At 37.5% G+C, this 16,265-nt stretch overlaps 1 protein-coding gene across 3 annotated transcripts in view; it reads right to left on the reverse strand.

Moving 5' to 3' along the window:
• The window catches only part of LOC105482427 (transmembrane protein 170B), a 43,801-nt gene that overhangs the window by 11,181 nt on the left and 16,355 nt on the right, over nt 1-16,265 (reverse strand). Inside the window, exon 2 of one of the 3 annotated variants that reach the window (XM_011742521.3) lies at nt 6,458-6,628. The exons of 1 other annotated variant lie outside the window; for it this stretch is intronic. In XM_011742521.3, coding sequence (XP_011740823.1) covers nt 6,458-6,628 — 171 coding nt within the window. Of the gene's footprint in view, nt 1-6,457; nt 6,629-16,265 lie in introns of those variants that run through there. One more of the 3 variants, XR_011624032.1, reaches the window with a different exon arrangement.

A 16,265-nucleotide genomic window follows, 5' to 3' on the forward strand; every position in this document is an offset into this window, starting at 1 on the left:
GTATGCAGCTATAACTTATTCATTTTCACTGCCATACAGAATTCCAAGTATGAATATACCACAATTTATTTATCCATTCTGTGGCCAACAACATTACTTTGTTTTCAGTCCCTTACAATCACAAACGCTGCTCCTGTTCTTGTCCACGACCCCTAGCACACACATGCAATTAAGAGTTTCTCCATGATCCACGGGTAAAACCAGAATTGCTCAGCCCTGTGGTATGGGCCTTTTCCACTTGACTAGATAGTGCCAAATTATTTTTCCAAATTAGTTGTACCAATGTATATTTCAGTTACTCCATATCCTCAGAGGCAGGTGATATCCATTTTTTTTTTTATTTTTTTGCCAATCTAGTGAGTAAGACATATTATCTATCTGATTAATTTATAAATCCTTGGCAATTAATGTGATTAAGTTTCTCTTCACATATAATTAACCATTAGGATTTCTACTTCTAGGAAATGCTTAAGTCCTTTATTCATTTTCCTACTGGGTTGTCTTTTTACTTAAGTCACAGGGTTTTTAAAAAATATATAGTCTAGATATTAATCTTTTGACAATTATATGAAGTTATATATTGTTTTAACAAGTATCCAGTTTGTTCTTTAGTTTTCACTCTCCTTAGGGTGTCTTGCTGAACAACAGCTAGCTGAAAGAATACATTAAGATCTTTATTTTCATGGTGATATGAGGCTATAATATATGCAGGCATTTAAAGAAGTGGGATAGGGTGCTTGAAATAAATAATACATGTGGATCTGCCACTATGAACAGTGGCCAACACAATCAATTAGACATAAGGAAAGATCCCAAATGAAGTGGAGAAAGCAATACTGCCAAGATGACTTGAAGGTGAGTAAAAGATACAAAACTACAAGGATGAAGAGGAATAGAAGAGTCAACAGTAGACAGAAAACACTGATACACAATATAAAAGTGCCTGCAAATGGGCATTCCAATAAAAAGTGATGTGATCTGCCCTGCGTATTTCCTGACAGAAAGCAAATGATAGCCTGTAGTCCTAGCGACTCAGGAGGCTGAGTTGGGAGGATCACTGGAGCTCCGAAGTTCAAGGGTACAGTGAGGTATGAGTGTGCCACCGCACTCCAGCCTGGGCAGCAGAGCCAGACCCTATCTCTAAAATGGAAAAAGAAAAAAAAAAGCAAGCATATCATAAAGGTTAAGTGTGAAGAGACATAAAGAGCTATGGGTAGAAAAACAGAAAAAAAATAGAACAAGGATAAGGGAATAATTAGTTTTAATAATATGTTCATTCTATCCGTTTGCACAGTTAGATCGAGGTTGGCAAACTACAATCCACAAATCTGGCCCACCCACCTATTTTGTACAGCGTGTAGGCTAAGAATAGTTTTCACATTTTTAAAGTGATTTTCTAAAATCCAGAGAATAACATTATATGATACATGAAAATTATATGAAATTCTGATTGTAGTATTCATCAATAATGTTTTCTTGAAATACAGCTGCACTCATTTCTCACATTGAATTATCTTTTGCATCCCAAGAACAGCAATTCCTAAGGTTCTGGTGTAGTCCTCATCTTGTTCAGCAACAAGATTCCACTGACCTCTGCAAATAAGCTGTGCACAGCTTTTATTCTATTTTCTGCAGTAACTTGGATCAAATATGAACTAGTTGTTTTGAAAGTTTGGTAGAATTCTCCTGTAAACCCCTTTGGGCCTGGAGTTTTTTTGGAAGAAGGGTCTGTAATATTGCAATTGGCAAAAATAATTATTTTCCTATTCACATTTTCTCTATTTCCACTTATGTCAATTTTGACATTTTATATTTAGGTACAGCTGTTCATAAAACTTTTATTATTATAATTCTCTATCTTCATTACTGAGATTTAGTTATTTCTTCTATTATGCTCTGTATTTTACTCTTCTGCCTTAATCCTTTTTTCTTAGTTTGCCAGCAGTCTATTCATCTTATCTCTCCAAAGAACCAGTTTTTTGTTAATCTTTCATAAACCTGACTTACAAAGCTTAATAGTATTTCTCCACACCAATAAAACTAAACAATGTAATCAAAAGATATCCATGCACAATAGCCGTAACAGGTGTTTAGGAATTAACTTAATAAAAAACATACAAACTTCCTATTGAGAAAAGCATTTTTAAACTCTAATAAGAGACATAAAAGATGATCTCAATAAATGGAGATACACTACATGTTCCTGGGTGATATAATATGCCAATTCTTCCCAAATTATCCTCTATATTCAGTTAAATCCTAATAAAAATCATTATCATACTTTTTGAGTGATCCATAGACACAGTCTAAAATTTATATGAAAGAATAAAGCTCCATCAATAGCTATAAACTTTGAGAAAGGAAAGCAACAAGAGGGACCTATTCCTGACAGATATTAAGATATACCACAAAACTACTGGGATAAAAAAAAGTGACCCTTCTATAAGAATAGACAAAAAAAAAACCAATGAATCAGAATAGAGTTCAGAGACAGATCCCTGTACTTTGAGAATGTAATATACAATAAAGGTAGCACTACAAATCAGTAAGGAAATGATGATTTTTTCAAGTGTATGGTATGATAAAAACTGATTTACTATATGGCAGTGGGGGAAAAAACCACATAGAATCCTATCTAATACCTAAAACAAAGGTAGACTCTATATGGAGGATAAATTATGGCCTGAATGCCCGATGCCTTTTTTGTAAATGGAAATAAAGTTTTACTGAAACAGGCCATGTGCATTCATCTACGTATGTCTATGGCTGCTTTTGCACTACCTTGGCAGAACTCAATAATGTGACAGAGACCAGTAGCCTGAGAAATCTAAAATATTTATTACTTGGCCCTTTACAAAAATGTTTGCCAATTCCTGCTACAGGCGAATTAAAGACCTTAATACAAAAGGAAAAACTGTAAAATTAATGAAAGAAAATATATCAGAATATCTTTTGGCACTGGTATGGAGGATAACTTCTTTAATAAAATCTTTATGAACCGTAAGGCAAAAACTCTTTAAGCTGATCACATCGAAATCAAGGATTTCTGCTCTGTAAATGATATCATGGATGAAGGTAACTGATAAAAGACTGAGATAAATTATTTGCAAAGTCCAAAACCAGAGGTCAATATCTCTAATATATAAAAATATCTGTAATTTAAAAAGGAAACAAGAATACCAAAAGAAAACCACAGAATATAAACAAGTAATCTGTAGAAAAGAAAACCTAAATATATAATAAACATAGGAAGAGATGCTCAAACTCATTAATAATCACAGAAATGCAAATTAAACCAACAATGAGAACTTACTTTACACCTTTAGACTGGCTAAAATTAAACAGCTAAAATTAGACATTATATAGAAACAAGTTTCTCCCAATTCTGGTATTAACTAAAAATACTATATGAAAAATCACTCTGGTTTCAAAATAAAATTTAAGAAGTAGCAAAATATAATGAACATGTAACTATATTCAGTCAGCAGCATCTTATTGAATATAGATATTTGGCAATCAATAACTAAACTGAAGATACAGCTATGAGTGCACTAGTATTCATAACTTGTATTAAGAAAATAAATATCACTACTCACATTGGCTAGTTTTCCTAACTCACCTGTTTGCAGGTCAGATAATTAGCCAGAAAAAAATTAAATGTTTTATTGCTAATACACACACAAATTTTTACTTGAAATTGTGTCAGACTTATATTTTTAAGGATTTAAAAATATAACACTGCAGTTTCTAAAATCACTGGCTTACTTTATTCTTGACTGAATTGCAAATGGGTTACATATACACACATATCATCAGAGATAAATGGAAGAATTCAATTTCTCATGCTCTCTTTAAAGTTTTACAGTAATATATGCAAATAAATACATATATATACACACACATACCACTTAAACTTCCAAACAAGCTGCTCCTTCTTCCTTCTCCTCTGTTAATGGTTCCACAATTACAACAGTGGCCATGTCAAAAACTACTGGCAGCCCCTTTCATATCTCTTTGTATGCTACCACAATTAATAACTAATTCAGATTTTTTGTCCTTTGTATAGTTCTTACATTAACTCCTTCCTTCCCAACCTATGGCCATTATTGTAGTTCAGAACCTGGCCTCAAGTATAGATTACAGTTAATGCCTCTTAATTCCTCTTCCTTCCTCTTTATTCTCTCTCCCTATCCCCTCTTCTTTATTTCCTTTCCTCCCTCTCTTCCTCTCTCACTCCTCCTATCCATCCAACCTATATGTTTTGAGTATAAATTATGCTCTAGGTACTGTTTTATTTTTCGGGATCGAGCAGTGATGAAGACAGACCAGGTCCCTGCTCTTTCAGGGTTTTCTCTTGCTTCTATACATTAATTCTGTATTCAACTATAAAACAAAATTTACCACTGAACTGCTTTGTCCCTTGCCAACTGCATTCAAAAATATCCATTTGTTTTCCATGACCTGCAGGATAAAAGCCCAAACTTCCCAGACAGTTTTCCAAGGCCCTCTGGAATCTGGCTCTGTTCTACCTTTCCTATGTGCTTTAGCTAAACCTGAGTACCTGTTTAAAACCCTGTCTATGACAAAGCATATGAGGTACCATTCATATCATCAAATTATAGGTTGAATGCAGAAACAACAAAAGCAATTATAAAAACTTAATACAAGATAACACAGAAAAAAACAGCAACTGAAGAATAAGAAAACAGACTCCTCCCCATTTCCCACAAGTATTTTATGGTTGCCTTATTAGTGCCTAGGACATACCCAGGGGCATGGGAGCAGGGCTCTCCTCTCAAGACAAAGGATGTCAATCACTCTGGAAAGGATAAAGAAGGGAATCCCTTGCATCATAAAGATAAGGTTGCCTTCTTATCTCTGAGGCAAGAATCAACTAGAAAGGAAGAAGAAACTGTCAGAGAGTCCCAAAACAGATTCAGTGGTAGCAGTGAGCTGACCCTAACATATGGGAATAGGCCAGATGTGAAGGGCAACAGACACTTGTACTCTGCACTGGCAGTCACAGAACCGATAGCAGCACAGAGTGGCACCCGGTTTCTGGCACAGCCACACTAAGCAAGCAGATGTGGCACACTCCAGTCTCAACAGGGTGTCCACCTAAGCTCTGCTCAACCAGCAGCTGTAGAAATTGTTACACTAGGTAAGTTGTCAGCAGTGGAGCAGGAGAGGAATGTCAGGTGACCAGGAGAGGAATGTCAGGAATGTCAGGTGATGGTCCAGCAGTTGTCACACTAAAATAATTGGTCACAGGCACCAGGGAAAGGCAATTTTCCAAAGGATAAAAACACTTGAAACTGGTAACCAGTAGCTTCCAATGAAACCTCAGGAAATGGGTAAATGGGCTCGAGCATGTGCATTAAGACAAAATGGTAGAGTATGAGCTTCGGGGGCATTCCACTGGAAAAGGGAAGAAAGCCTCAGATGAGCATGAATACAACTTCTTAAACACACTGCTCATGCTCGCCTCCCAAGTGTAAGGAGGGCACTGCACATGCGGGTGGCTCACCCTAAAGGAAGAACGAAGGAAAAGGGGTGCAAGACACTGGAAATGGGCCAGCAAGTCATAGGACCAAGGTTAAATGGGACACTTGACCTCCAAAGTGCCCGCCTGGGTCTCTTCCAAGTGTACTTCCCTTTCTTTCCTGCTCTAAAGCTTTGAAATTCCACTCCTGCTCTGAAACTTGCCTCGGTCTCTTTTTCTGTCTTACACCCCTCAGTCAAATTATTTCTTCTGAGGAGGCAAGAACTGAGGCTGCTGCAGACCTGTCTGGATTTGCTACTGGTAACTTGGATACCTTCTGCTGATAACAAAACCATAACTAATTCTTTGAAGTCAGGCTGGAGTTTGGGCCTAAGTACAGTGTTAAGCAGAGAAGGCCAGAGGGGATGAACCTGAAAACTTGTCTGAAAAAGCTCATGAGGCAGCACAGCAGGGAACCTGCAAAGCACTAGAGGACACTCTAGCACAGCTTATTTCTAGTAGGCCATAATAATGTGTGCATAAGCAGAAAGTGCAATTTTGTTGTGTAGTCACAGGCAGATGACAGTAAGGACCTCAGGGCTATACTTCTGCTTACGATAATTATCACTGACATATTTTCATGCCTTTCCTTTTTCCTAGAAAGTGAGCAACTTTAAAGCAGAAACTATAATGACTGTGAATTTTCCCACTGAACTGCCTTGCCTCTTGCCAATTGTTATGAATTTTTCTATTTCCCACAAAACCTTGTAAAAGGACTCTTCACATTGCAGAATTACAACTATCTGTTCAGTGAATAAATCAGCTCATCTTTATCTTCTAGGTGGAGTGTGTTAAGTGTTGACAAATAATCTACATAAAATATCTCACTAATGTTACATGTATAATAAGAATGCAGCTACCAAAATGGTAAGTGCATACAAACTTACATCCTCAGACAAAACAAAATCAACTTACTGGTAATCATCGCTCCAGTTACAGAAGCCAGAAATCCAATGCTGACTGCAATGACAGAGATGACTCTTCCCTGCCTATGCCTCTGCAGCATCACAAACATCAACACTCCTGCAGCACCATGGACAAACAGAGAAGAGAAGAGAGCCCAGAGGAAGATCCAGTACCACATCTCTGAAAGGAAAAGCAAAGTGTTAATCATCTGTTGAAACACAACTTAGAAAATTCAGTTTAACAAATAGTGAGCACCTATGGTTTGGGAGGTTACATGACATAATACATAGAAAAATGCCTCACACCGTGCCTGACACAAGCAGCACGGAATACATTATAAGGTTTACCATCATTGCTGACGCCTGATGGGGAAATATTCCTCCTATGGCTTCAAAAGGTTAATACTATATTCTAATTTTTTCTAAATGTCCCTATTATATAGCTATCATCCATCAATTTCATATTAAACCTCTGATATATGTGTAAACTTCTTAGGATAAATTATAAAAGTTAATTCCTATTTGAAATAGAATCTTTTATTTTCTACCCTAAATAACAGTGTTAAGAATGTTTTTAACTACCTTCTAATTCTAATTCAAATCATTCCAGAAATCAGTCAATTATTTTTACCTTTTATTTTTAAGAATTTCAGGCATTTTCTCCTTGTGGCCCTGACCTTGGTATACTAAAAAATCAGTCAGATTTTAAAAAAAAATCATTTGCCTCTAGTCATCTTAGTGTTCCTTACCAAGAACTTTTCAAGCTCCAATATTATCTCCCCAGTGTGACCTCAATCGACTGTTCACTGACATCTCGGCTTAGAGACAGTGGACAAGCGCACTTTTCATTCGCTCTCCCACACTCATTCCCTTTCCTTCTGGCCACCTGACTGCCTCCCAGTCACTCCATATAGTTTCCACAGATGTCCCTGCACTGACTCCTTCTCCCTGACCATACTGTAGTGAGGTATGAAAGAAAGGCAAGTGATCCAAGCTGGGCCAATCGTCCCCTTCCCCTGGGACTTCTGGATTGGGGTCAACTGAGCGTCCTTGCTCTTTGGGTAGCTAAAGCTGAAAGGCTCAAAATTTGTGAAGTTACTTCATCATCGCAGGATGAAAGCCACAGTACAAGAAAGAAAAAGATTCATCAAAGACAAGAGAGAATCAAGTCCCTTAATGAGTTATTTCTAAGGCCCTGACACATTACCGTCCTTAGATTCAATGTCACATCCCAGTTCCCTTGTAATAAAATCCCTCTTTTTACTTAAACTATTCAGGTAAGGATTCTCTCACTGATACCTGAAAGAGCTGACTCTAAAATATTTAGATGTTACCTTGAGGGTCATCCTTGATATGCAAACATTCCATAATACAAAGTATCTCATCTGTGATTTGGGCTAGGTAGTCACTATCAATTGTAAAAGAAAAGTCAATAAAATAGTCATTAATAGAATTAAAATGGATGAATCAAAACCTATGTATCTAAATATCGTTAAATATGGATATACACTGTTGGTAGGAATGTAAAATGATACAGCTGCTGTGGAAAATAGTATGGAGGCTCCTCAAGAAGTTAAAAACAAAACTACCATATGATCCAACAATTCCACTTTCTGGGTATATACCCAAAAGAACTAAAAGCAGAATCTCAAAGAAATATTGGCACACCCATGTTTATCAGTATTATTCACAATAGCCAAGAGGTGACAGCAACTCAAGAGTCCCTGAATGGATAAACAAAACACAGTACACATACAATGGAAAAATTACTGAGTTTTAAAAGGGAAGGAAGGAAATCCTGTCACATGCTACAACATGAATGAACCTTGAGGACATTATGATAAGTGAAATAAACCATCACAAATGAATACCATATGATTTTTTTTTTTTTTTTTTTTTGAGGCAGAGTCTTGCTCCATCACCCAGGCTGGAGTGCGGTGGCGTGACCATAGCTCACTGCAGCTTCCATCTCCTGGGATCAAGTGATCCTCCTGCCTCAGTCTTCCCGGTAGCTACAACTACACATGTGGGCCATAAAAATATTTTTTGTACAGACAGGATGTGCCCGTGTTGCCCAGACTGATCTAGAACTCCTGGCCTCAAGTAATTCTCCTGCCTCAGCCTCGCAAAGTGCTGGGATTACAGGCGAGAACCACCACACCTGGCCTCAAGTTGTAACCTTTAAAATCAACCAGTAACCATAACCAGTGAAGTGGCTTTCTACTGGTGTCTAAATGGGAGTCGTTTCTGGGACTGTGCCTTTAACTTGTGGGACTGGATGCTAACACCACCAGGTAGATGTCAGAACTAAATTGAACTGTAGGACACCCAGTTGGTATCCTAAATTGCTTGGTGTGGGAAAAAAAAAACCACACATCACTTGTCACAGAAGTGATCTGTGTGAGGGTGGAGAAAACAGTGAGTGCCTTTTTTTGGGGTGGAGGGGGCCTGCAATAGAGTGATCTCAGCTCACTGCAACCTCCACCTCCTGGGTTCAAGCGATTCTCCTGCCTCAGCCTCCCAAGTAGCTGGGATTACAGGTGCCCGTCACCATGCCTGGCTAATTTTTGTATTTTTAGTAGAGAGAGGGTTTCACCATGTTAGCCAGGCTGGTCTCGAACTCCTGACCTCAGGTGATTCGCGCGCCTCAGCCTCCCAAAGTGCCAGGATTACAGGTGTGAGCCACCACGACCAGCCAACAGTGAGTGTGTTTCATCAGATATGTTTTTACCAATTTTTTTAAAAAGGTAAAAAATTTAAAAGCATGGATATAAATTTGAAAAATAATTAGGTCAAGACCACAAATGACTAAGAATTTTAAAACAAAACAAAAACTCCTTAAAAAGGAAGGAGGGTATGGTTATTAAAAACCAACTGAGCGATCTCTGTGGTAATGGATTTCTTCTTTGACTACAGTGGTGGATATACATGTAAGTGATACAATTGTATAGAACTAAATACATATAGAGAAGAGTACAAGTGTACATGAAATACCAGCAAAACCATTGGATAAGGTTGGTGGATTGCATCAATGTCAATATCCTGGTTGATATATTATACTGTGGATTTCTGAGATGTTCCTATTGGGCAAACTGGATAAAGAGTACATAAGCTCTCTACGTGTTGGTTCTTACAACTGCGATTCTTACAATCTCAAAATAAAAAGTTTAATTTTAAAAAATGAAAGAGGGAATAGAAAGATTTTTTTAAAAATCAGCTTTACCCTGCCAAATTCTTAAGAATTGGCACATAGAATGGACTCAGGCAATTTGAAATTATTTCAAAGAAGAGACATCTGATATATTTTATAGTGTGTGTTAAGCTACCATGCATGCTTCTCAATGGCATAAGAGATAGAAGCTAGTGATTACAGAAAAATAGACAGTGTTTGCCTTTTAGAGGCTTTTCTCTTCCAACATTCAGGCAAACAGTATTTCAGACCATCACTCTCAAACACATGGCTTCAATTTATAATAAATACATTAAAATTTTAAAACCCCAACTTGCTCAGAAGATATTTGCATATTGAAAGATACAGTTTTCCTAAGTGAACCTAATAAAGTAAAAATATAAGGGAGTATAATATGGGGGTGTATATTTTCATCAAGGGAGCTCTTTTCTCAATTTACCCTGAGACAAGGAAAGGCTCTGCAACAACCACAGACTCTTCAGTACAAAAGTCAACAATCCACCTTGTACCTCGAGCCCATTTAAAAAGTTCTTATAATACAATTAGAGGAAATAATTTATTGACTATATTTAACACTATGAACAGATTATCTGACATTATAAAAAAAGTAGTGTTGTTTGACTACTGAATATGTAGCTATGATCTCAACAATAAATCTACCTAATAGAAGGCAAAGTAAAATTTCAGTTTAATGTTTTATAAAAACCAAAGGCATAAAAATAATCATAAAATTAAAACAGAATCTTAAATGGTCCTCCAATGACCAGTCCAGGATTATTCCTTCATCAGACTCAACATCAACAAAGTACCCTAATGTCAGATTTACTTTTACATTTCTTTCTCTTTTAAAAAATCATACTCTTTATGATGGAAAAAATGGACTACCTTGAGAATATTTACAGTTATGTTAGGTTTTGTGTTATTACTATTATTTTGAATTACCTGACAGATCAACATAACCTCCTAAGTGAACAGGGCCTCTAAAGATTTTGATCAACTCTGGATAAGCAAGACTGTCGAAAGCCCAATCACTATTGGCAAATACATGAAACCTACTGGATTAGTTCAGGTGAAGAGAACTGCAGGATCCTAAGGACTAGAGCAAAAGCAGATGCCTAAGATCCTGGGAAGAAGAACACCTAGTAAAAAGACAGGAGTGGACTATCACAGCCTTTCCTTAAACTGTCTATGCTAAAGTGAACACCCAGAGGCTCACAGTTTTCTCTCTCCACCCGTACCCCACCTCATCCAAGCTTCTAGCAAATGGGTGACAATGAGGGGAGGAAGCCAGAGAGACTCTGCTAGTGCTGAAAAAAACACAAAACAAACATTTAAAAAATGTAATACACAAAACAACAGAAACGTTGAAACATCCCATGCCTACAATCACCATGATTCTCTGGAACGGAACATCCCTTCTTTCTGAACATATCTCAGAAATTCCTTTTGTAACAATTCCCCACTCAAGACTATCTACAATCCTCACCTTAGACTAATTTTGTCTGGATTGTTGCAGTGCGTTACCTTTTGGTGGGGTGAAAGGCAGCAGAGTTATGATCTGTTCCAGCCTCCAAACAATACTAGAAATAGCTCTGCTCCCAATCTGTAACTTTCATCAGCTCTGGTTGCCAAGCCACTAAAAAATTATCTTCTGTGCTTTTGTTTTTAATCCTTCAACAACATTATTTATGAGAAATGAATTTCTCTAGATGTCTAAAAAATACTGAGTAAAAACAAGTTAAAGAATGGTACGTATTGTATAATCCTATTTGTTTAAAAAAGTACATTTTCATATCTGTACAGAAAACGTATAATCAAATGGAAGAATACCTAACAATGGCTATCTTTTAGAGATAAGATATGAGATGAACGATACTATTTTATACATTATTTACTATTTTAAACAACCAGTCTGAAATATTTTACACACATTTTTACTGCAAATATAATATTTTTAGAAATTAGATTTTCATTTTTTTTTTTTTTTAAAGAGATAGCAGTCTTGCTGTGTTGCCCAGGCTGAATTCAAACTCCTGGGCTCGAATGATTCTCCTGTCTCAGTCTCCTGAGTAGCTGGTACTACAGGCATGTACAACCATGCCTGGCTCTCATTCTATTCTTATCAAAGGAGAAGATGCTCTACTACACTAATAACCATTAGTTATCTACTACACTAATAACCATTAGTGTAGTAGAGCATCTAATACACTTGGGCTGCTCATGAGAACGACTGCATACTGGGTATGCAGTAGAGACAGAAATCACTACTCTAGGATAAAGTTACATAAGAGGTATTTTTTTAAAACTCCAAAAGTCATTAAAACAACAAAACCTATCTCATGAGACTAATTATTTTTTTAATCCTCAAAAATACAGAGAATCCAACTTCTCTACTAAAAGTCATTAGCAAGTCAATACTGAACACTTACTGTATACTAAACATTCTAGAAATCAAGCTGAAAATACCATTTATATATCTCATATATATTATTTCTTTATACCACAACTTTCTTTAGAGAAATGCTCCATATTATATATTTAAATAATCTGTGTCCAAATTGGGTTATTTCAAGCTTTTTGTTATACCAGCAAATCCAGTGTAGAACTTGCTCCCATTTTCTAACAGCAATGACTTCTGAATCTGGGGACACGTCCCACATAGGGGATTAGACTCTCAGAGAGATGATACATTTACAATTTGAAAAAGTGTAATATAGATGAAGGGGTGGCAACATATAGCCCATGAGCCACATCTAGCCTACCACCTGACTCTGCACAGTCTTTGAGAACGGTTTTTAGATTTGAAATGATTTTTTAAAATCAAGAAGCTGGGCACAGTAGCTCACTCCTGTAATCCCAGCAGTTTGAGAGACTGAGGCAGGAGGGCTGCTTGAGCCCAGGAGTTCAAGACCAGCATGAGGCCCTATCTCTACAAAAAAATAAAAAAATTAGCCAGGCATGATGGTGCGCTCCTGTCCTGTGGTCCTCACTACTCAGGAGGCTGAGACGGGAGAATCACTTGAGCCCAGGAGGTCAAGGCTGCAGCAGTGACCCATGAGCATACTACCACACCACAGCTGGGTGACAGAGTGAAACCCCATCTCAAAAAAAAAAAAAAAAAAAAAAAAAAAAGAAAAGAAAAGAAAAAAATATATATAGAGAACAATAATTTGTGACATGTAAAAATCAGAGGAAACTCAAATTTCAGTGTTCATAAAGTTTTATTGGAACAGACACACTCATTCATAGTAGTCTATGACTACTTTCAAGCTACAATGGCAGAGCTGAGTAATTGTGACAGAGACTATATGGCCCATGAAGCCAAAAATATTAATATTTACTACATTTTCTATTTAAGTAAAATAAAATACTACTGCTAAACGCAGAATACTGCATTTACAGAAAAAGTTTGCTGACTCCTGGGCTGGGCTTGGCTGTCCCATCCCCCATTGAAAATTACAGTCAAGGTGGTTTCATATATTAGGAAGAGTTGGCACTTTGAGTGTTCAATTAATGATATTTCAATTACATATGTTCTAATTCTTCAGTTTCTACAGAGTACAGTATGCAGGTTATGCTATGGGGTACATAGCCCTGTGCAAGGATGTGGGTTGTCAAGAAAGGTCCCAAGAAGAGTCATCACCACACATGAATTTTTAAAAAATTAACAAGATTTAAACAAATTAGATAATCACGTTGAAGGTGCAGTAAGAGTGGGGAGTGGGAGGTGGGACTTGGCTGTGTGCTGGAGTCCCCTGGGAGAGCCTAAAATAAATGATGCCTTGATACCACTTGCAGACATTCTGATTTAATTGGTTTAGGATGTAGCTTGGGCACTGGAATTTTTGAAAGTTTCCCAATTTTAAACGTTTCTTATGCTCCTGTATAGCCAAGAATGAGAAACCACTGCTCTAAAACACAATGTTCAAATCATGAAATTGTATATAATAGAGAATATGAAATTGCAAGAACTCTGGGTTTGACTAAAATCAAAAAATATGGAAAGATGAGGCTGTAAATTACAGTGGTATGAATTTCTCTAGATGTCTAAAAACCACTGAGTAAAAACAAGTCAAAATTACTCTGGCTAGAGCCAGTAATTTTGGCGAAGAAAGGGGAGAGGCTTATAGACCATACAGAATGAAGAATTTTGGTGAAAACTGAAGACCATGAGGACCCAATAAAGGCTTTAAATAAAGAAGTTATAGAATCATATCTCCTTTTAAAAAGATGACTCTGGTAGATATGGAAAAGTGGGACTGGATGGAGATGAGAGACTATAAGAATATTTCAAGAGTACAAAGAGATTAGCCAGGTGTGGTGGCAGAAGCCCATAGTCCCAGCTACTCAGGAGGCTGAGGCAGGAGGATTGCTTGAGCCCAGCAGTTTGAGGCTGCAGTGAGCTATGATCGTGCCACTGCACTCCAGCCTGGGCAATGGAGAGAGACCCTGTCACTATTAAAAAAAAAAAAAAAGTAATGATAATAAATGAGTAAATAATAACAATTTTAAAGAGTACAAAGATAAATTAAGGCCTGGATTTCTGTACTGGACTTGGGATTGAAAATAATTTGAGAAATATTTAGAACTTGCAGATGGCCTGGATGATAGAGATGAGGGAGGTGTGATGTCTGGCCTCCCAGATTTCTTGTGTGAACACCTGGATAAATGATAATTCCATTAGGTTTGGGAGTATAAAAACGTACGTTTAGTCCATCTACCAAACAGTTCAAACGTTGGTGAGAAGCAAGCAGTAAAGAAACTAAAAGTAGGAAAATAACAAGTACAAAAATGTGAAGATTACCTGCACAATTACATTACTGACCATGTTCTAAAAATATCTAAATTTCTTTTTAAAATTATTTTATTTTTTTAATTTCTGGGGTACATATGCAGGATGTGCATGTTTGTTACATAGGTAAACGTGTGCCATGGTGGTTTGCTATACCTAACAACCCATCACCTAGGTATTAAGCCCAGCATGCATTAATTTCAGGTTTGTAGTGTCCCTGATTTTTTCTTAAATCCATGATTTTGTTGAATTTAAAATCTATGATTACTAAAACAGTTCAGTTACTCTATTTAAATTTTAATATAAAAAGTTGCAAAAAAGTCACTCCCATCCAATGAGAAAAAGATAAAATTATAAAATCATAACTTTTCCTTAGCTCATTAGTGAGGTGAGGATGCAAAAGAGTGGGGGACACGTGTTACCTGGTAACGCACAAGAGCAGGCAGTGGGCAACATACAAGTGTGTAAGAAGAAATCCGCTACAATTTTTACAGATTGTTAAAGACCAAGCATGGGTTAACATACCAGCCTTGAGTTAATGACACAAGTGACACACACAAATGCACACTCGCTTGCAAGTGCTTTTCCACAGGTCTCTACTGGGTGCTCCCTGGAAAGACTGGATCATAGGCCAGGACTGGAGAGAGCCACCACTGGCAGTGTAGGCCTGCGGGAAGTGACACTGGCTGCTGGGGAAACAGAAATCTTGCTTCTTGCGACCCTTCTCTTATTCAAGGCAAAAGTCTTAGCCATTAGGGGAGGGCAGCAAATCCTGTCACCCTAAAGGGACAGGCAAAGCTATAACAGAACTCCAGTTCAGGGAAGGGGAGAAGAATAAAATCTCTATTCCTGGGGGAAAAGCAGAAAACCATCCAGGATCCAGGACCCAATTCCAAGCAGAGGTCTGTTACTGCTGATGGAAGAACGGGAAACTCCTGCCTAAGAACAATCACGAATGTAAGAAGAGTTTGGCCACCATGGTTCAGAAAGGCAGGAATGCTGACAAAGCTCCCCACTTCCTGAGATCCCCATACACAGAGCATGCCTAACACAAAAACAGGACAGCTCCCCTCAGGAGCCCAGCAGCAAGCAACAAGCATCAGCATTCCACCACTGGGGGAGGCCCCTTCTGAGGCACAGTTGTGAACAAATGGCTAAAAGCTACAATGGAGCATGGCCACCGAGAATAACCCTGCAGTACAGAGCTCCCACCCTAAACACAAGGCAACAACAGCAACCTTCAGAGAATGTGAAGCGTGTGGTGCGCTGAAGGTAACCACAACCACTAAATTCAAATTCGGCTCAACTCTTAAGTAGATTAAATCAACTGTCACACTACTGGTCTAACAGAAGCAACAGACCATCTCCAGACATAAACACTATGTACCTCAGTCTTTAGTGAGATTTTTCAATTAAAAAATTATAAGAAGCACTCAAAAACAGGAAAAACAACTCACTGTTGAGAGATAAAGCAATCTATAGAACCAGAGTCAGAGATGGCCCAGTTTGTAGAATAACCAGACATGGACTTTATAATAATTATTGTTAATACGTTAACGTCTCTAGGGGAAGAAGCACACAACACACAGGAACAGATGGGGAATCTCAGTAGAGATGGAAATTCTAAGAGCCAAATGAAAATGCCAGAAGTTTAGAGAAAAAGATATGGAACAATTTCAAATGGTTTAACATATATGTAATTGGGGTCCAGAATAAGAAAGAGACAATGGAGAAGAAAAGACACCTGAAGGGAAAGTGGCTAAAAATTTTCCAAAAATAATAAAAGTCATCAAACCACAAATCCAAGACTCTCACAGAATCCTAAGCAAGATAAAT

Source organism: Macaca nemestrina, chromosome 5, assembly GCF_043159975.1.
Source record: "Macaca nemestrina isolate mMacNem1 chromosome 5, mMacNem.hap1, whole genome shotgun sequence".
Taxonomy (NCBI): Eukaryota; Metazoa; Chordata; class Mammalia; order Primates; family Cercopithecidae; genus Macaca; species Macaca nemestrina.